Below are 21,975 nucleotides of genomic sequence, written 5' to 3'. Positions count from 1 at the left end.
ACTTTTTTTCACTAGATAAGTGGATCAATCTAACAAACCTTGTACTATTCAAAGATTGGATTAATATCCAACAAGTTGAGAACTTGACTGAGTCAATCTAATCTATCTGGGTTGAGTTTCATGTTAAAAACCAAGTGAAAGATAACCTGATCATTGATCCAAAACTTGATCTGCATCGAAGTTAAGTCATGTCATGACTACGAGGTTGATTTGGTGAAAAGGGAAGAATCTTGAAGCATTCACAGACAAATTGGGAGAAGGAGAGAATCTAAGACACTATGGCCCCGTTTGTTTGCAGGAAAGTGGTTTCCTTTTGGAAAGTGAATTCCGGGGAAAGTGAATTCCTGGAAAGTGAATTCCGGGAAAGTATTTTCCGATGTTTGGTAGTGTTAGGGAAAATGAACTGGAAAATACTTTCCAGTGTTTGGTTGTGTTATGAAAAATGAACTGGAAAATAATTTATTAATGAATTAAATTTTTTTTCAAGTTTATCTAATATATATAAAATATTTAATATAAAATATTTAATCACTTACAATTGTCATAACCCAATTTTTGACCTTTTTTTATTTTTATTATTAAAAAAAAAATGATGAAAAATAAAAATAAAATAAATGAAGGATGAATTAAAATTTGGGTTAAGGGCAACATGATTGGAAGTTTAAATATTTAATTAAGCTCTTGACTAGTTTAATTAATTAAATCAAGGGTTTAATTGGAGAATTGATTTAATTAAAATTTAGATTATTTTAATTAATAAAATCAAGAATTTAATTGAAGAATTAATGAGTTTGAGGAATTAATTAAACTTTGATTTAATCAAAAACCCAGGACTTAAATAAAATAAATCGAGAGAACCGGCTTCGTCTTCGTCTTCAAGCAGCAAACCACAAATAATCCCCCCTTTGCATTTTAATTCACTGCTACAGTAGCAAGTGAATTATATCACTTGCTACTGTAGCAAGTGAATTATAATTCGTCTTCAAGCAGCAGACCACAAGTAATCTCCCTTTGCATTTTAATTCACTGCTACAGTAGCAAGTGAATTATATCACTTGGTACTGTAGCAAGTGAATTAATTCATTGGGCAGGCGTGCGCTACGCACGCCAAAAGGAAAGTGTTTTCCTTTCTTTAAAAGCGGAAAACACTTTCCTTCGAAACGTTATTAATTTTAGGTTGACTGGAATTCATTTTCCTTTGACCATTTTTCCTTTTTGTTGCCAAACATAGGAAAAGCAGGAAAGTGAATTCCAGGAATTCACTTTCCTGCAATCAAACACGGCCTATATGTATTTGTACCACCAAACATTTGTACAAGGTTTCTCCTGCTTCAGAACTCTGCCTTGTATTCTGCACAGTGGTTGACAATGGGATCATCGTTTACAGGTCACCAGCAAGTAATTAATGACATGCATGAGAACGCGGATGCTTGCAAGCTCGGCACCAGTGACGGCAGGTGAGGTCCTTGCACGGTTCACAATCTCAACCACTTGCTCAACAATTGGCTGTGCGTGTAATACAACCATTTGGTCAGTTGGCAGTATTGCAGCTGCCACCGCCGTCATCCACTCAAGCTTTCGGGGAGTATCGTTGTTTATATCACAGGCCAGCTGCTGCAGCAGAGAGAGCAAGACTCCCTGGCTTAGTGGGAGGGGAGACAGAGACATGATATCCTGCAAATCAACCTGGCAAAAATAACACGATCAACTCTTCTCAGGTCCATTTCAAAGTTGAGATGAAAGCCACAACAAGCCCAGCAGATTAGCAAGGGAAACGAGAGCAAGAAAATCACACATCTTCCATTACACCAAGTACCAAGACTAGATAGAACGAGAAATACCTGACTGCACAGCCAGGATACAATAGCCAAGTCACTTCTTTGGAGCGCAATAGTGAAAGCCTCATCGTATTTGCATTCAGATATTAATCTTCTTAGCTCTTTCGTTGGATCCAACTGTGTTTCAACCTGAATCATCAAAGAGGGAAGGAAGGCTTAGAATTACCTCCATGATAACAAATGGTTTTTGACAGCCATGAGCAGCTGAGATGGTTAAGATCACGAAACACAACAGACCTTCTCATGGGAGCTAGCCAAGGGCCCGTTGCTAGGTTGCGTGGCCAATGGATTTGTTGCACCTGAGCTTGCGGCAATAGCTAACAGCTGTCTTTGACTATCAGCCAGCTCCATACTCAAGGTTTTTGTCAACGACGATGCTGAGTTGATTGAATCCTGCATTTAACACAGAATAAATAAGTGATGCAGGGAAATATGGGGAAAACAGACAGCATAAAAACTGAATGTAAACAATTTGCTCAGAACATTTGGATGTTGTTAAGGCGAAAATATAATTATTTAGCTAGCGCATAAGAATCCAAATGGACACCTCTCGTCCAGCATCCATGCAGCAAAACCCCGACGTTTTAGTTTTAAATAAATTAATGAAGAGGGCTGTGCTGTAATGGATTTCACAATGTAGCACAAGAATACACACCCTTAAAGTGAATGCTAAAGAAGAATGGGAAGCTTCAAAATGCTGCTGTGCTGCAGCTGTATGCTCGATCATCCCTCTCTGAAAGGCAGCATCTACTTGATCAAACATGGCTTTGCATGACATCTCAAAGGCAGGAATTACTGAGGCTTCCAGACCAGCCTTCAAGGAATCCTGCACGAGAAGATTTATTTATTATCAACAATGCCTGACACATTCCCTAGATAAGTTATATGACGTTGCGCTCTCTAGAAAGATAAAGTTGGGGAATCATCTCATTCAATAGAAAACAATTAACTCGGACCCACCAAACCAGTTCTTCGTAGTATTTTGCAAAAAAGATAGCCCTACCCTTCAGCAATTGTGTGTGAAGTGGCTGCACTTGCAGCTTGGACCTGCAACATCTTGACTGCAAGCCCAAGACTTCTACCATTGATTAATGGGGCGATAGATGCTCAAGCATTCTAAAAAATTATGATGACTTCTGCATACCTGGAGAGCTTGCTTGCCAGAAGTTTGAAACTGTGCTTGAATTTGCCTAGCAACAGTAGCCTCAAGTTTCGAATTAACTGATTTTTCCAGTTGATTCACTGCCTTATCACCAACTCCTCTCTGGAGAGAGAGAGAGAGAGAGAAAGAAGAGCATCAGCTAATAGTCAATTTCTGAAAAAATGCATCCGATTTTCAGATCTCTTACCTTGAAAGACTCAACTATAACTGAAGATACTGTTTTCTCAATGACCGGAGATATTGTGCGAACTGCACCTTGTACAACTGAAGCCAATTCTTTCTTCGGTGCTTTCTCTAACATGGCTGGCAAGTCCTTATTGATAAAATTCAAGACCAGACTTGTTATCTGCTGCATGTGATCTTGCAATAACCTCTCACTCTTCGCATTCTCTTCTTGAAATTGAGCACACGGAGCATCAGTATTCGCTTTGATGGCTTTCTCAATGCTCCGTCCCAAAGCCGTCTCTAGTCTTCTACATTCTTTAGAAACAGGGACTGCAACCATATTTGGCATCTGCTTATGCATTTCCTTTTGTGCGATCGCTAGCTGGAAAATAAAAGGAAAGAAAGAAAGAACACCAGTGTCAAAAGTGGATGACTGGATAATACAAGGATTAAAGCACAATAAGGTTCTGTACAATATTCTTTTAAGATGCAGCCCTAGAAACTAGAAAACCAGAATTTTTTTCACAAAATCTATTTACCTCTATTAGCAAAGATTGTGCTATATAGCACAGAGAATTATGCATGGTGAGTGCACAGAAAAAATACCACCATTCATTGGCAAGACCCACATGTAGGACCCACAAAGTCAATAGAATATGCTGTAAGAATTTATTCATTGGCAAAAACAAAAACAATAAGGAAAATGAAAATCTTCATTAAGTCCCAACCCAGTCATGCACAAGGACTAACAAAGAGATCGCAGCCAGATACAGTAGCACAAGGTTGTTGCTTGTGATCACAAATGCTCCTTGTCAAATCTTTAAGTTCAAGACAACATCTAGCAAGAAAATAACACATGATGCATAAGGTAAGGTATTTTCCAAGGGCAGAGTCTAAGGAATCACCTGATTAATCGATTGCTGCATTGCCAAAATTTGAGAAAAAGCACCATCCATAGCAAGGAGATTTGAAGCCCCGACAGGTTCGTTCAAAGAATCTGCTGATTTAAAAGTACCTGGAGGTTGAGAAGATGAACCTGATGCTTGAGAATTTCTCCCCTTCTGCTTCTTCCCTTTTGTACTAGGAGTAGTTGACAGTGGACCAACTGTTGACACAGAAGACTCAGAAACTTTTCCAGATACATCTTTTGTTGAGTCATGGACTTCATCTTTGCCAGCATTAGAAGGTGGGGAAAGAGACTCGCTAACACTAACACCAACACCATCAACTTGTCCCTGTTCCTCCACAATTTTTGTTTCTGGTGGCAACGCACAGCACTCTCTTGTCATCTCAATATCAAGATCTGAAGCCTGGGAGCAAATTATTTTTTCCTTGTTTTCAAAAACAGGCCTTTTGGATTCTCCTCGAAGACTAAATTCACCATCTTGAGTGGATCTTGTTTCACCCACTATTTTAACTTCCACCTCAGCATTGGCAACATCATTATTGACAACCACATCCAGAAAATTTGAGTCAACCTCGCTTTTGCCCTCATTAACTTTGGTAATTTCAGAGGATGAAGCACCCATTAAAATCTCAGAAGGGGTTATTAGATGAGTTGGATGTTTAAATGTAACAGGAAGATTAAGAGTGGTAGAATTATTATCTTGTACAATTTTCCTCTCATCATTCCTCAAGTCACTATCCAAGGAAGGCACATTGGATGAATTTGAACAAATAGGGTCCATTTGCTGGTCAACTGAATGATTGATAGCTGGTTGGTTGCTGGATGCAGGACTTGGCTCAAATCTTCCCCCAACTGCAAACTCAGTACCATCTCTAGTTAAGCGAGGATAAGGAGGCGAAGGAGCACAAACAATACCAGCATCACTAGTTGATGAGGCTAAAGCAATAGTTCTGGATTCCATATTTGAAGTGGGAGCATCTTGTTGCAGAGTGGCCACACCAACTGATGCGGAGCTCATAAGAACATCAGAATATTTACTTCCACATGACTCCAAGGTAGCATATCCATCAGCATTAGGTACATCATGCATTACACTGGAATCTGACCTCTCCGAACCCACATTCTCCATCAAAGGTGGCAGGCACTGGCATAATTCCAAAGTATACTGTTGAATTGCCTGTGTCTGTACGCAATAAACTTGAGCAACAGATTGGCCATGCTGGACATCACTCATCCCAGTTAAACTCAAGATAGGCATAGTGACAGTAAACTCTGATATGCAATCCATATGAGTTGATGCTGGATTAGGACCATAATCTAAGTGCACAGCATATATAGCATTCCTCTTTGCGTTTGCAAGTAAAATAAGGCCCATTTGAGACAATGCTACTACTTGATTGCAGAATGCCTCCTCAACTCGAGGTTCAGCTGAACTCTTCAGCTCTAATGTCTGGGTGCAATTCAACAAATCAGAATCATTAGGCAGGAGCCAGCCTTCTTCACTGGCTGAGACCCAAATCTTCAATTCCCTAATCTGAGGCCCCTGTAAAAAAAATTTTGGGAGATGAAATAACAATAGGTGTAAACAATGGCTTCTGGAAAATAAAAAATTAAAACCGGACTCTACAGTGACTTGGGCTCAAAATCAAATTTCTGAAGACTCCAAACAATCAAATAAATGCCAACTTGCTTGGCAATCTAACTGAGCAAAAGCTCAGGTTCTCAACACCTGGCTACCAAAGTGCAATTGCAAGACTATGAAAAATGAAAATAAAGATCTCAGTATGTACTGCTGTGACAAGTATGATGTGATCTGGCTGGTCAGTTGCAGTCAAGAACATGGCTGAATAAACAGGTTGGCCATCGTGCGGTCTCAAAACCACAAGTGGTGATGCCTTGAGATCCTCCCAAATCTTTATCTGTCACATAAAATGAAGTTCATTAGAAACTTTTTTTCATTTCTGAGAACAGTGAAGAATCATTAGAAATATGCATAAGGCACACCCAAATGGGGTTGCATTAGGGATGTGCAAACCCAACATGCAAGGAAAATGTCTCTTGAATTACTATCAGTTCAAACTGTAATAAAAGCTCCATGACCAATAAATCCAATAACACTAAGCATTATAATAGAGAAAAAACTCAAAGCCGTATTTTCTTTATTAAACTGCAGTTTGAGCTATGCAGAATTTACTTCTTTTGACTATTGTAAGAGCTGGGTTTTCTGTAGGATTACCAGCAATTTTATTTCTCCAATTCAAATGATCGATTAAAGAGGCCCACTCCATGGCCTTTCTACTCACAACTCCACCAAGGACATCCATGAGTTTGCTTCTCAAAAGCTGTCTGCTTTCTTTTAACCAAATTTCTTTTATATATTGGAGTGATTGCATAGAGAAATTAGACATGTAACTACAGGAAAGCACAACTTCAAAATTCCTATTACAGAAGGATACAAAAGAACTCATGTGTGCTGTTTAAATAACTAGCTTGACAAAAGAAATTAAAAATGATAGCTGCACATAGAACTATAAGTATCGAGTGCATCCAAAGATAAGGAGAAATGCAAACCGTGCCATCCATAGAAGAAGAAACCAAACAGGTGGTCATCCATTGGCACATTGACAAATCAGTGACTTCTCCATCATGTTTACCAATGAATTGGACCCCATCAATCAGCTTGTCAACAGGACATTGAAGAGGTGCCTCGGAGGAATAGACCTCACCCTTTCCAACTTTGTTAGTATCAATTCTCAGAACTCGTTTACCAACTCCGACCACCAAAATTTCCTGACAAGAAAAGGAAATCAAGATGGCATAAGCAATATGACAAAGCAAACTTCATGAACAAGAGAAACAGTAAAAACACCACCTACAATTGATGATATTATAGAAATTCTAACATTGATGATAAGCGGTCAAAGAATGTCATACCTGTTTATAACAATGCCAACAAACTTTTGGGTTCTTTATTTCCCCCTCGCCAACTACTTGGATAGCAATAATAGTCTTTCCTGTAATCTGTGGCTTATCTTCCTCATCTGGACCTTCAGAGATCTTCCAGACATTAATCCGTCCATCTATTCCAGCACTGCACAAAAGCATGTCAAATAAGCCAACGACAAAAAAGAAGAGGAAATGATGGTATACAAACAGAAAGCTACCTAGCCAAAAGATGGACATCCTCAGCAAAAAAAGCCATGCAAGTGACCCTCTGAAAGATCAAAACACAGACTTAGACAACAATAATAATCAGAGAAAATCAATAAGCAACCTTGACAAATCTTCATCCCCGCTTCAAAAACAGTCCATTCAGCAAAAATAAAAACATAAAAATCAATTCTTCTCACACATTCATAACATCGCGTAAAATCCCCAAAATCAACTTCGCTTTCAAACATTGATCATATCACATCATGCTAATGCACAACTGTGGCAAGAACACCACTTATGGTAATAAAGTCTTAAACAACAGCAACTACAACACTAGTGACTGCCAACAACACAACCAAAAAATCAATGAGCAGGAACCAACAGCATCCACATTGCATTCCAATCTCGCAAAAGCCATAACTTTAATCATTTCCACAACAAAACAGAAAAAACACACAATCATTACATCACCCAAACACATAAAAACAAATTAAAGGGACACGAGAATCAAGGAAAACTAACCTGAGACTGAGTCCGAAACAAAGACCTCAACGCAGTATTGATATTAAGAATCCGAATAGTCCCTTGCTTCAACCCATAGCAAATATAACTCTTATTAACAGCAATTTGCCTTCCTAAACACGGATGAGGATCCGAAATGCACTTGGTTATCGGCGTAACTTCAAGCTGCGGCTGTGCCTCTCCTGGCAACCTAACATCCACATCATACACTACATCTTCACCAACCACCCTCCTGCCCTTAGGCATCTTACTGCTAGTACAGCTAGGCGTCCTAACAGGACCCACAAAATTATTGCTAAGAGCCCCGGATAAGTCTTGGGCTGGCGGAGGGAGTGGTGGTGGTTCTTGATTTTGAGGGTGGCGGAGGAGGGCCAGGATTTCGGCACCAGAACGGTCTTGGAGTTGTTCGTTCGGGGTGAGAGGGGGTGTAGGATAGGAGAGGGAACGTTGGGGGTGCATGTTGTTAAGATAGCAAAATTTTCAGAGGCAAGAAGAGAAATGAAGAGAAGCAGAGAGAATTTCTGATTAATAGAGAATGAAGAAACTACTATATTCTCTTCCTATTTTATTTAACACTATTACAGACCTTTTTATATCAAGCTATAGTTAGAAGCTTGTTTACGTCCTCTAACCTCTCTTTCTTTCACTGATCAATTGCTAACAGACTTCCTTTAACTGTCTAACAAGACTAACAGCATTTTAACCACTTGATTCTTTAATCTCTTGACATGTGGCAAGACCAGGACCTTTGATATCTTTACACATGTTAGCAAGAGGTGGTGGGTTGTTAGGGTTAGGGTTTTGTTGGGGAGGGTAAGAGGGTGGGAAGGGGAAGGGGAAGGGGAAGTGGTGGGTCCCAGTGGGGGGAGGGTAAGAAGAGGAAGGGATTTGTTGGGGTGGAAGAACCGAAGAACCATGAGGCTGGGAGGAAGAGGGGGCGAAGGGTTTTGGGGTGGTGGTGGTGAAGTGGGTGTGGGCATGAAGAATGTGTGCATGTCAAGAGGAGGAGAATGTGATTGTGATGGTGATGGCTGCTGTTGGTGATGCTTTCGGGATGCCATGATAGAGGGAAATGAAGGAAGTGAAGAGGCGGGGACGGGGAGGGTGGAGAGGGAGCGGGAGGGGGAGGGGGGTTTTGGGTTTGATAAAGTTATTTAAACCCGTGTTAATTAAATTAGAGGGTCATTAGTTCAACTAATGGACGATTGATCTAATTTGAGGACCCTTGTTAGGATGATTATTTCTGGACAAGATATATGTTATCCCGCCATTAGAGGACACTTGTTAAGATACGGAGACCGTAGTAGAAAACAAAAACTAAATTAATTTGTATTTTCAAAAAAACATGCAATGTATTTTTAAATGTCATTGGCTGTTGAAAACATGATTTACAATGAAAACTATTTTTATTATTTTATTGAAATTTAATAATGTAATTAATATTTAATGTATCAATGCATTTCATATTGAATTTTTTTTTCTTAAGACACATGGCTAAAGATACTAAAAAGAAAAGAATCGAAATAAAAACTTGATAAGAAATCAAAACCCATAAAAAAAAGGTCACATCAACTTTCTCGGGTTTGGCTACACGCCAGTTCCAAGCATCTGCGAGTCTATCAAGATGTCAAACTTAATGAACTTGAGCTTAAGGTTATTTCAAATCCAAGCATCCGACACAGAAATCTAGAATCATCATCTCCCTACATTTTAATCATGAAAAAAAAGTTTTCTGAGAGCATTTTATATGTCAATCAATATTAATGCTGATTATAAGGGTTGATCCCATCAACATTAACATCTTGTGAGAATGATATAGAACCGTCTTCTATAAGCACGTGGTACTCTCATTAATATTATTAATGTCATGTAAGGAAAAAGTACTTACATCAACATTAATATTGATATAAAGGTCTTCCTTTTTCTTTGATGTAAAGAAGAAAGAGACTAACAGTCTTTTGAATAAAAGGAAGAAAGTTTAAGGTTATAAATACTTTTTGAACTAAGAATGTAAAACGTTCACAATCTTCACTCTTTTTCAACATATTTTCAGCATTTACCGTACATGAACTAAGAATAAACATTATTGTTCTTAGAATTTAATACTTATTTACTACAATTCTCCATCAAAAAGTCACTAACTTAATTGTTGGAGTGTCCTTAAATCCCAACCTTTATCATAGACCCTCTGCACCCTCGGTTATGGAGAATAAAAGATTAGTATAAAAACACAATCATTCATCATCCAAACATTTAAAAACTCAAGTTCCTTGATATATTGGATTATGAAACATAATCAATATTTATATTTTATTGATATCAATATCCTAAACTCAATCGTAAAAAAAATGTATAAACCATAATAATTATTGATCTTCTCATTATCATTCACGATTCTACAAGTGTTTCATAAGATGAGCACTTAAACATTGTTGTTTTTGCGATTGAACCTGATTTTAAAAATACTTTTCAAATTATTTTTCATTTGAAAAGACATCAAATTAATATTTTTCTTGTTGTTTTTCAATGATTTTAACATGCTAATACAAAAATAAAAAAATCATTTTAATATATTTTTATTTAAAAAGCACACTTATAAAAACATCTCGCACCGCATTACCAAACATCCACGTATTAACCTTCAAACCGCTCACCATTAAGGTGTGAGTTTGATGGGCTCCAAGGCTTTATTTCATCTTTCAAGGCCATCTGCTCAAGATTTTTTCTCAAATCTGTGGCTAGATCCATCCCAAGTCTGGCACACTCAAAACTCTGGCTCGGCCATATATAGACAGGTCTACTATAATCATGTTCCCTTGGGTGGAGTTGAATCTACTGCTTGTAAAAACTAAAGAAAGGTCCAATTTGTTGAGGTTTCCTTTCCACCTCAGGCCTTGACAACATCTTTTGCATGGATTATCTATGGCATGGAACAGTGGGTTTAGGAAGGTGGAGTTGGAGACTGACTCTGCTTTTCTAGCTAATGCTTTTGTAGGCTTTAAAGCTCTGTTTGTGGAGAGAGGGTCCTTATTTTAAAAACATGGTTCTGAAAACTAAAAAACAGCCCAGCAATCTGAAATTTATTTCAACCACCACTGACGTAGTTAACCAGCAGCCATGTTAAGGTAGCCATGAATGATATCACAACAAATTGACCAGGACCCTTTACCTTATAGAAAAGGTACGAAACGCATTAAACTTTTTTGAATTCTCACCATGAATATCAAGGAGATTTTCACTCTATTGCTTTGCTTCGAAGGGAACACGACTTCTCACATGGCGTCCAAATCCTTCCCATTAACCAAAAAACCAAAACCCACCACACCACACCACATTGCTTTCACGTTTTCAAGATCCCAAAACAAACCACCCCACCACACACTCTCTCTCTCTCTTTTATAGACGCCCGACTGCCTTGTTTTTGCAACAGAGAAGAAACCTAGAAAACCCTCGTCAAGAAAGATGTGTTGTGGATGCAGAATGTGCATGCTGTGCACTTGTGTAATACTAGTGGCGATCGTGATTGGTTTATCGTTTGGTCTTGGAGTTTTCAAGAATGGGTTTCATAAGGTGAAGGACCATCTTGGTGTTTGTGATCCTAATGCTATTGGTTCTCTTTGTGGTGGTGGTAAAGTTTCAAGGCCTTTCTTGGGTTTCCCAGCTTCTCCTCCTGGCCCTTTCTAGGGATAAGAAGACCTCTCTATTCTGCAAGGGTTGTAATTATTCTAGGAGTGTGTGTGGTGTGATTATTATTATTATTTTTTATTGAATTCCAGTTTCTTGATCTGGTCTTCATGTTAATGACAGTAAGTTTACTTCAATTGAATTCTATCTAAAAAGTATTCCCAATTGTTTATGATTTTGATGGTGCTGATCAGAGATTCACAGGCTATGGTCGCTGTAAACTGATCGAGTGTGTGTTTGTTGTTATGGTAACTTTGAGAATATGATATATGCACAAGTGCTGTAGTAGTATACGTGGGTGGAAAATTGGAATCCAAACCTCACTAGCTAGTCTTATATGAATGACATGCTTTCAACGGTAGAGAAAAATGAATCTGTGACATGGAAAAGCTTGAAAACATCAAATTAAGGGGAGGTCAAGGGCTTCCTTTGCTGCTAATTAACACCTGCTAGCTATGGAAGAAGGGTGATGGCATGAACAAGCAAGAGAGGAAGGAAGTTTACGATGGACGTTCCTATGGAGCTCCAAATAGCTCGAACTCCTCATTCTCTTGTTACTAAAAAACAGTCTTGGTACAAATCCCATTCCTTCCATGGCAGCTCAATTTGCTTTCTGCCTTTGTCTCTTGGGTTCAACTCTAAAGGTTTTGCTAGAGAGGAAGGAAGTAAAAATCTTGGAAGCCAAATCAAGCCTATAAATTTTATCAATTAGCTCCCAATTTCCCCTCGTTTCTCAATATGATCATGCCCTCAATTGTTTTGTTAAACATTTTCCATCTAATTTGCATATTTTATGCAATAAAACAACCTCATTTTAAAGAAATTTTGATAAGAAAATCTAATAAATATTGATAGAAGGACTATATGATGGAGAATTGCATGAAACATTTAATATCTTAATTGATAAAATTTATAGATTTCACACCCAATCTAAATGAGCATATATGCTAATGACTCAATTAAGGTTTATCCAAAACATCATTAAGGTGGTGTTTGGTTAAGATAGAAGATACAAATATAAAATACAAAAACATATTTAATTAGAGAAATGAAATAGAGATATATCATAAAATTAATTTTAAAATAATTTTTTGTACTTTTAAAATAAAAAAAATATAAGAAGAACACACGATCTCCACCATCTCTTATATATCATAATAGGAACCAGATATTACCCAGTATCTGAGGGGGATATTTGGCAGTAAGAACTAACTTCTCTGACAGGTCACAAGCAAAGCAAGGCATGATAAAACCGAAAATTTGAAAGCCGAAAGCTGAAAAGTCTCAAACTTTATCCAAAAACCCAGCTCAACTCTGGTCAACACAAACCCACCTTCTCGTCTAAGATACCAAAACTTCCTCGCAACCTTAAATACAAACACTCACTCCTGTATAAACAAGACAGAGACCTCAAAAACCCACACCAAAGTGATCCAATCCTATCTTTTCAAAGAAAAACAACAAGAAAGATGAGAATTACTGTAATGACAGCAGATGAACAGATCATATCTCTTGAAATTGATCCTCATGAATCTGTAACTATTGATCTTTAAACCCCATTTGTTTTTTCTTTCATTACAGCTATTTATTTGTGTAATTTTGATTGCAGGTTGAGAATGTGAAAGCTTTACTTGAAGTTGAGGTGAAAGATCGCTTTTTTGTCTTATTTGAATTGTTAAGGAAATTGGGTTGCCGGAATTTTATTTTTTTATTTTTTATTATCTTTTTTCATGTTTTGAAAAACCCAATTCAAAGTAGTTCATAATGAGTTCATTTATTGCTGTATGTTCCTTTTGTGAAGTGTAATTATTGAAAAAATTCTGTATCATCATTGTTATTATTTATTAGAGCACTCAAAGTTTCAATCTTTTCCTTTTTTTGAATCCAATTCACCCTAGTTCTACGCAGGACTAAGAATTGTATAGTCTTAATTGAAGTGTGATAATTGTGTGAACTTGGGATTGCTTATGAAGTAATGATTTTGTTTTGTTTTTGGTGTGAGAGTAGACACAGGTGCCTCTCCAGCAGCAGCAGCTGCTATATAATGGGAGGGAGATGAGAAATAATGAGAAATTGAGTGCATTAGGCGTTAAGGATGAGGATTTGGTCATGATGGTCTCTAATGCTGCTGCTCTTAGGTATATGCAGTTTTATCTCTGATTATTTTACCTTTAAATTTGCTCGTTCAGATTGAGCTGTCTTGTTTTTCTTGAATTATGGATTAGTGGTTAGGTTTTTTTGTTGTTTGGTGACTTTCAGATGGAGTGCTTTTCTGACTAAAGTAATTTGAAATTTTGGTTTGTTTCTGTAGTTTGACATCTTAGTTATGCATCCATTTGTTCAACATGGGCATTGGTGATCCTAACATCAGTATATTTGTGCGAATTGTTTCGGGATTGAAACTTTCATGCAAAACTATAAAAATTGCAAATTTGTTTCAGTGCCCCCTCCAATAATTTGGGCTTCAATCCTGATGGATCTGCTGTGAACCCTGGAGCTTTCCAGCAGCAACTTCGAAATGATTCTAATACAATGGCTCAACTATTACAGGTAAGATGGATGATTTTTTTTTGTTCAGTTTTTCCCTCACCCTTCAAAATCAGGAGACTTGTGCAATTTCGTTCTGATTTTTATGTTTTAGTTCAGATGAGAAAAGTCCTGCAATCTGATAAGTTAGTTCTCTGTTGAAAGAAGTTTCATTGTTCGCTTGCTATAGTGTCCATTGCATGTTTCCTAATCCTTTTTCTTTTTTACTATGGTGCGATAAGTGCGATGTCTGATGCTATGATTTTATATTGAACTCAACAGGCTGATCCTGAACTTGCCCAAGTTATTCTTGGAAATGATCTCAACAAATTCCAGGACCTTCTAAGGCAACGCCATCGTCAAAGATCTGAATTACGTCGTCAACAAGAAGAGGAGTTTGTGAGTACTTAGCTTTTACTGATGGTTAACTACCTAATCTGTTGTATCATGCCCTTTTATCTTAAGAAAACATTCCATATGTAATATTGTTCTTTCAATTGCAAATTAATTGTAATGTTGGCTGAAGAAGCTGATTTACCTATATTCTGTCTGGTTTGTGCTGTAGGCCCTCCTTGAAGCAGATCCCTTTGATGTAGAGGCGCAGAAGAAAATCGAAGCTGCCATTCGTCAGGTGAGTATTATTTAATTCCTTAATTGTAAAGATTAACAGGCAGCGACCTATTAAATGTTTTTGGACATCTATATCCTTTTGTGTCATACTGGAAACAGTGATTGTGCAACTAATAAGAAGTCAAGAATGAGGTTTTTCCTTTTCATTTTTTTTTAATGGTATGCAAGAACATTATGGGTGTCTGCAGCTTTCATTTCTGTGAGGATAATTCTCTTTTAGGGTTGTTATAAAGAAATATAGGTTTTTGTATCTAGTTTCCACTCAAAGGCTTTCACTACCGATATTATCACGGGCATGCAATTTTTTCCCAGATGCCTTTTCCTTTGTGTCTTTTTTGATGTTTTCCATTCCTGCTAACTTCAAATGCAGAAAGGAATCGATGAGAACTGGGCAGCGGCCTTGGAATACAACCCTGAAGCTTTTGCCAGAGTGGTACATATGCTTTTCAACCTTGTGCTCTACAATCAAGTTTTGATTATTGGTTTTAAATGTCAAGTTTCATCTTTCACCTTTCAGATTATGCTGTACGTTGATATGGAAGTTAATGGTGTCCCTTTAAAGGTAGAGACAGTCTTTTTTAATATTTTTCAATACACACTGTTTGATCTACGGTCCATGTATTCTTTCAACGTAATCATGATTTTGGTTTGTTTCTCTTGTTATTTTCATTTATTCCCCAAAACAGTTCACATCATGGGACTAGGACCATTACCAAAATTTTCTGCACAGTTTGATCAGTTTTCTCTCGCCAGCATTGAGCTGATGTGATCATGCTCAATCAAAACTTTTAGACACACCAATTTTTCTTTTTGTTTCAGGCATTCGTTGATAGTGGTGCTCAGTCCACAATAATATCAAAAAGCTGTGCTGAGCGATGCGGGTATGTGCTATTCTTGTGTATTTGTTCATTTTACTATTGGTCAACTTTTGAGGTTATATGGTTTGATCTATAAGCATGAGATATAGGCCGACCCAATTCCTTTAAGTTGGTTCTTATCAACTCATCTCTTAAATAACAAAGTTGGTTTCTAGTGCTTGCATTTCTCTCTCATTAGCATTGACATATGTTAATTTAATGCTTCCAAGCAGTACTTTTTCTTTAGTGATGTTGATGTTACAGCTCACATGTTTGCTAGATATTAAAATGGAGGACAACCTGTTTTGTCGTTGGCTTGTCTATTCAGATTGTTAAGACTTCTAGATCAACGTTATAAAGGCATTGCCCATGGAGTTGGACAATCAGAGATATTGGGTCGTATTCATGTAGCTCCAATCAAGGTACATCAATGGGGAAACATTTCTTGGTTAAAGTCTCATGTGTGTGGTCATACATGCAATTTTTACTTAGTGCCATTCGGTGTTGCTACATGCTTGCTTAAAAGTGCCATTCAGTGTTGCTACATGCTTGCTTAAAAGTGCCATTCAGTGTTGCTACATGCTTGCTTAAATGTATGTGTATTTGCTCAGGCACTTGCCTCTGTATATGGCTGTTTCAACACTTGTCTTGCACAGGCAAAACAAATGTCCTTTATCATTTTCTAAGAGAATGAGTGAGAAAGAGCTATTTATCAATTCTTAATCTAATACCGGCTGCTTGTGTGTACATGGTTACTTGACCAATTTGCACCCTTTATGCTCTCTTCTTTGGGATTTTTATTTTGATTTCAGTAATTGACCTCTGTCACTTCTTTCTCCATGCTCTCCATTAGTTTTCTACAAAAAAATTGTACTGTCTTTAAAATTGTTTTAGATTATTGAGCATGCGTGCCTTGATGTGAATGAAGCTTTTTTTTTTTTTCTTAATCTCTTTACACTCCCATTTTTCCTTATATCACCATGTCTTGTGCCCCTCTGTTTAACCGAAGAATGTTTCTTGTACTTTCTCTTGTTTACTGTGTATTGCTGTTACTCTCAACACATTGTGCTTAAAGCTGATGCTAATTTCTTTGTTTTCTTCTGTTTGTTTATCTAGATTGGGAATATATTTTATCCTTGTTCCTTCATGGTACTGGATTCTCCTAATATGGAATTCCTCTTTGGGCTTGATATGCTTCGCAAGCACCAGGTAGCACCAGCACTTTCACTTCTATTTGATGGCTATTTGGACCTTTCACTGTTGAAAGTTTGTCTGGATGAATTTGTTTTGATTTTAACCTGTTCATGCAGTGTATTATTGATCTAAAGGAGAATGTTCTGAGAGTGGGTGGTGGTGAAGTTTCTGTCCCATTTTTACAAGGTTGATCTTTCATCTTCTGCATTTGCTTGTTATCTGTAATGATGACTGTATTTCTATGAAATGCTTGATTTCTTTTGGTAATCTGGGAAAGCATTCAAGTCTTTTTTCATTTGATAAATTAAAGTGTTGCTGTTTTAGAAAAGGACATTCCACTCGTTTTCTTGATGAAGAGAGGTATTCAAAAGAAGCATCCAGCTCAGGAAACCCAGTAAGTCTTATCTTCAGTTATACACTATTACTGAAACAGATCCTTGTTAATGATATGTGCTACTTAATCTGTGATTTTATGAACTGTTTTCAAACACTAAAGAAATCCCCCACTGTTTGAGCCTATTGTGCACTTCAATTTTGGATGGTTTCTGAAACGGACACTATACTTGTATCTAAGGATATTATTGTTATAGTTAACTGAAGTTCTTTAAGGTATTGATGTATTTTGCTATGGGCTTTACAGAAGAGAAACACTTAAGAGTTAACATTGAATTCTTGTTTTTCAAGCAATATCTTGGAGCTTTACAGAAGAAAAAGCCTTAGAATATTATTTGGTCATCCCAAACATAAAACATATGATTTTATGAATTGATGCTGATAGTTGCTGCTAATGTGAAAGCTAAAGTTTTGGCATTGATCCTCTTGATGTTTTCAGGTGACTTCAGGAAAAGCTGAGAAGAAGAATGATCCACCAGCCATGGGTCAATCGTCTGGTTAGTTCGTGATAGGATATATAATATTGTCTAGCATTCTGCTTTTATTTTCAATATACTGGTTTCGATCATATGTAATCTAGGTAGATGTGGGTTCATAAATTATGCCATTGTAAATAGCTGCGTTTTAATCATTATAGATCCTGTTTTAAAATACCAAGGTGGTCCATGAATTTGATTCCCAGATGGTATCTAAATCTTTTCTTTCTTCTTGTGTTCCACAGGGGTTGCACGCAGCAGTTTGACACAGGTATCATCTTTTTTCTTCCCTTGGGAAATTTAGTCTAAGCTTTACTTCAACAGTTGGTTTCCTTCAATATTCTCAACTTGAACCCCGCAATTTGTTAAACATGTCACTTCATCAATCGTAACATATTCACTCTATCAGCCAATTTGAATGTCAATAATAGTTTTCTCACATATTTTGCTGCCAGGGACCTGACTTTGAAGCCAAAGTTGCAAAGCTTGTTGAGCTAGGGTTTGGAAGAGAGGCAGTTATACAAGCTCTTAAATTATTTGATGGAAATGAAGAACAGGCTGCTGGGTTTCTTTTTGGCGGCTGAATAACAATTATTCATTCTTTCAACAATATTATTCATTGTGGGGAATAATATTCATTTTAGTCATCCAATGACTTTACAAATTGAAGAAACTGTGCCAAACCCATCCATTCGAACAACAATCTTATACCTTCATACAACCTTGCAATTCAAATGGGTAGTAGACTTGTCAGATGTCCCTGAATTCAGTTTGATTCACTTGGTTTTCGATTTTCGAAACTTGTATTTTCTTCAACCCTGGCAATTGCCGCCCGTTTACATCAGCCCCAGAAGAATGTTCTTCTGATAGGTTTCTTAGTAGAAATCTAATGCGGGTTTGCGCAACCTTGGTAGGATTAGGGCAAACGACTGAAGGGCTATTTTTTAACATCTTACTCCAACGGTAGAGATGACCAAAAGATCACTTCACAATAAGAACTGGTCGTTTTCAGTTTCTGGATATCCTTAACTTACCAGAATGAGAAGTCACATTGTGCATCCTTCAAGTTGAATTTCTTTCTTGCCGAGCATTCTAAGTGAAATTATTTACACCGAAGTTGTTTTAATTGGTAGCTAACAGGTTGTAATAAGGGTGTTTGGGATAGAAGAAGGTGAACTGTAGTAGTTTTTTTTATGTACAACCCGCACAAAAAGCTTCCACCAAAAACAAGTTTTCTTGTTTTTATTCGAGTCCCATTAAAAAGAGAAAACCAAACCTCACCTCTATCCCAAACACAATGTCTTGGCTTAACAAAAACAACAGGAATCGGGTGATTTGCATGAAGTTTTTCCGTTTCCACGTTTCACAACGAGTTACCTAATATAGAAGCAAAAATTCACTATCATGCATACTCACTATTACCATGGCCATGGTGCCTTTCAGTTGACAACATGGCCCTGTTAGATACACATAAGCTATCATGCAGTTGCCTGAATTCAATTTCTCAGGCTATTCCAAGTAGGAGCAAAATTGCTGATCAAAGAACACCAGGGTAACCAGGCATCAATACTTGGTGATTTATGTTTTTAAGAGATGCCATATGAGCATGGAGCAGTACGCACCATGAAGCTGATTAAATTGAACAGCGCATTATGCCAACAGTAAGCAAATACGCCATTGTCATATGCACAAGGTCAAAAAATTCAATTGCAAACCAGCAAGGCGGACAAGTTAAATCAATTAGCAAGTACAAGTGAGAAATTAATTCCCTTATAGTGAATGTTTTTTTGACAGCGATACAGCATCTCCACACAAAAATTTCATGCCAAATTACACTCTGGCACTCAGCATTACAAAAATAACATGTAATCTCAATTCGCCAAGCAACACAAACAAATATGATCAGAATCTCTCAGCCAATCTAGCTGTAACTTGTCTAAGTTTTGAGTATACCTTTCCAGCAGGAGACCCTAAAATGAGGCTGCAAAGAGAATCCCTTGCAACTTTGATATTTTGAAAAGATCCTAATATGTGAATCTTGGTGTCAGCAATCACAATCCTTGTCTTGGTAGCGTTCTCAATGGCAAACTTTGTTTTGCCACCTTTACCAGACAGTCTCCCAATGGCCCGGGACAAATGCTCACCTCGAAGAGTTTTAACATCTTTGATTTCAAAAGATTCAACATACAGCTCGTCCAAACGCAAAAGAGCAATGGCATCAATCACATCAAAACCTAGCATAAAAGCATGCACGAAGTCAGCACACTTTTGCAGGTTGCTAACATCAGGCGTGTCTGATCTAGTTTTCAACTCAACCTTCCTAGCTTTGAGGTTCATACGGACATCAACCTTCATTTGCTCATATATTGGAGTGTAGATTTCCATCCATGCTTTCTTCAGAGGTGAATACCGATGTGGTGGAACCGAGACTTTTCTAAATTGAACTCGACCATCAGACATCTCATGAGCCTTCAAAGGCTCAAACTTTGGCTTTGCAGGCAAAGCTCCCGAAGACTTGTGTTCACGGGTTTCAACTTCCATTGATGCAGGGTCTTTGCTGGACTGCATTCTGACTGCACCTAATCCTGCTTCAAAATAAAATACATAAAAATTTGATTTTAGGAAACAAAGTCAATAAGCATAAACAAAACCATTCAATTTGCTCTAACACCACAATTTGTACCATTCACATGGACAAAAACATTGAATTCACAGAACATCAAAACTTGAGATATTAGATACAAAACAATTTCAGACAGAATCTTGAAGAAACAGAAACAATACACAAGGGATGTACTAGTATTAACCATTAAATCAGATAACAATACTCAAATTTTCATTTATACCACAAGAAAATAAAATAAAAATAGAACCAATTAACAGAAAAAACCTAAAAAATCTAAGATAGGAATCGGACAAACAAATCCCTCAAAAAAAGTTTTCATCTTTCCATAGAAATTTTAGACTTTTCCCATCAACCAGACTGACTGGTAAAGAAACATAAACAATCATCAACCAGAAGAATAGAAACAATGAACATAAAAAACCTCAAAACACATTTAAGATATCACACCAGCCAAACAAATCTTTCAATTCCATAGAAAGTTCAGATTTTTCCCATCAATCATACTGATAAAAAGCATAAGAAAAATCCAAACTCCTCAGTTTTTTTTTAAAGAAAATCCCATTTAAAAAACATCACGGAAAAACCAGAAGAAGAGAGTTTACCTTCTATCTATTCGAGATTGGGTTGGTGAATTTAAACTCAGTCTCCTTGCAACCCTTTTCCCTCTGTTTGTGGCTGCAAAGCTTGAAACTTTCTCCGAGGGTTCAATATTATGGTTTTTGTATGTTGAAAAGACCCCCACCACGTGTCGAAAGCTCACTGGTTTGTTTGCTAATAAACAACCTGCATTGTATTTTTTTTCGAAATGGGCTTGGACCTAATTTAGGCCTAAGTCCAAACTAATTTTCAATTTGGATCAAATTGTAGTAATATTGTGTATTAAAATTCGTATTGAATTTAACGAATCATGTCTGTCGGGAACGTATTTTACTTGAACTTTTTAATATTTGAAACTTTTAGTGTAAATCGTTTGATCCTCGACCTGCTCTTTTCTGCATAAGAAATATAGCACTAATGAATAAGGTGTAGTTCAAAACCAGAGAATTTCCATAACTTTTCGATAATGCAAACCTTTCCAAGAGTGATCCTAGCAGATCAAAGTGTAACTGTTAAGAATTGTGTTGCTGTGTTTTGTGCAGGTGAAGGGATGCACAATCAAGAACAATAATGCTGGTATTGAAGAACACGAATTACACACAAGGTGTTTGATAAAATGTCTCAGTGAGTATTTCATTAACTGCATGTCTTTAAATACATGAGAAAGCTTAACAAACATCCCTAGTTATCAGCCACTAACTGTAGTGGATAATATGCTGTCACTAGCCACTAACTGTAGTGGAGAATATGCTGCCACTAATCTCAGCAACAACATCAGAAAAACAAGGGATTTACTTTAACAAAATCAAAACAGAAATGAAAGGAAAGAAAACAAACAATACTTGATTAAACAACATGAAACACTAGAGTTAAAAATGTCAATTGTCTAACACTCCTCCTTGACATTTTGACGACAAATTCCAATCATTTGTCTTAATGTCTCAAATCTCTCTTTAGGTAGTGGTTTGGTAAATATATTTGCAAGTTGTTCTTCGGAAGAACAATGAATCAGCATCACTTCATTAGATTGTTGAACTTCTCTAATAAAATGAAACTTGATTTTGATATGCTTTGTACGTCCATGAAAGACTGGATTCTTTGAAATTGATACTGCAGAACTGTTATCACACATGATTTTAGTAGCTTCAACCTGTTCATGTCCCAAATCCTTTAACATTTTTCTCAACCAAATTGCTTGGTTGACAGCAGCGGCAGCAGCAATGTACTCTGCTTCTGCAGTGGATT

The 21,975-nt window shown here is 37.1% G+C and overlaps 3 protein-coding genes across 5 annotated transcripts; 1 reads left to right on the top strand and 2 right to left on the bottom strand.

Annotated features, from left to right (window-relative positions):
• Window positions 1-22: 22 nt before the first annotated feature.
• On the bottom strand, window positions 23-8,440 carry LOC118029451 (enhancer of mRNA-decapping protein 4). 2 transcript variants are annotated; one of them, XM_035033345.2, is made up of 13 exons: window positions 7,748-8,438; window positions 7,237-7,286; window positions 7,007-7,163; window positions 6,644-6,862; window positions 5,863-5,991; window positions 4,071-5,615; window positions 3,188-3,547; window positions 2,983-3,102; window positions 2,494-2,664; window positions 2,076-2,231; window positions 1,842-1,967; window positions 1,285-1,686; window positions 23-276 (listed from the first exon to the last, which is right to left on the bottom strand). In XM_035033345.2, the coding sequence occupies exons 1-12, from the start codon at window positions 8,204-8,206 to the stop codon at window positions 1,375-1,377; spliced, it is 3,804 nt and encodes a 1,267-aa protein (XP_034889236.1). In that variant the 5' UTR covers window positions 8,207-8,438; the 3' UTR covers window positions 23-276; window positions 1,285-1,374. The 2 variants fall into 2 exon arrangements, with proteins under 2 accessions (XP_034889236.1, XP_034889237.2); XM_035033346.2 differs by lacking the exons at window positions 23-276; window positions 1,285-1,686; window positions 1,842-1,967; window positions 2,076-2,231; window positions 2,494-2,664 and adding an exon at window positions 2,696-2,899 and having other exon boundaries at window positions 7,748-8,440.
• A 4,147-nt stretch (window positions 8,441-12,587) lies between these two features.
• LOC118029454 (protein DNA-DAMAGE INDUCIBLE 1-like) lies at window positions 12,588-18,228 on the top strand. Its single transcript, XM_035033348.2, is given in 17 exon segments — window positions 12,588-12,966; window positions 13,041-13,073; window positions 13,439-13,569; window positions 13,873-13,981; window positions 14,240-14,356; window positions 14,523-14,588; window positions 14,958-15,020; window positions 15,105-15,149; window positions 15,407-15,468; window positions 15,773-15,866; window positions 16,561-16,653; window positions 16,755-16,824; window positions 16,963-16,974; window positions 16,977-17,032; window positions 17,471-17,528; window positions 17,753-17,778; window positions 17,963-18,228. Coding segments are annotated over 17 exon segments (1,230 nt in total). The 5' UTR covers window positions 12,588-12,900; the 3' UTR covers window positions 18,092-18,228.
• A 1,085-nt stretch (window positions 18,229-19,313) lies between these two features.
• On the bottom strand, window positions 19,314-20,893 carry LOC118029455 (uncharacterized). 2 transcript variants are annotated; one of them, XM_035033349.2, is made up of 2 exons: window positions 20,736-20,893; window positions 19,314-20,092 (listed from the first exon to the last, which is right to left on the bottom strand). In XM_035033349.2, exon 2 carries the CDS (start codon window positions 20,073-20,075, stop codon window positions 19,410-19,412), a length of 666 nt encoding a protein of 221 aa, XP_034889240.1. In that variant the 5' UTR covers window positions 20,076-20,092; window positions 20,736-20,893; the 3' UTR covers window positions 19,314-19,409. The 2 variants fall into 2 exon arrangements, with proteins under 2 accessions (XP_034889240.1, XP_034889241.1); XM_035033350.2 differs by having other exon boundaries at window positions 19,314-20,095; window positions 20,736-20,880.
• Between the last annotated feature and the right edge of the window lie 1,082 nt (window positions 20,894-21,975).

Source organism: Populus alba, chromosome 11, assembly GCF_005239225.2.
Source record: "Populus alba chromosome 11, ASM523922v2, whole genome shotgun sequence".
In the NCBI taxonomy this organism is placed as follows: Eukaryota; Viridiplantae; Streptophyta; class Magnoliopsida; order Malpighiales; family Salicaceae; genus Populus; species Populus alba.
This window is presented reverse-complemented; position numbering and strand designations above follow the sequence as displayed.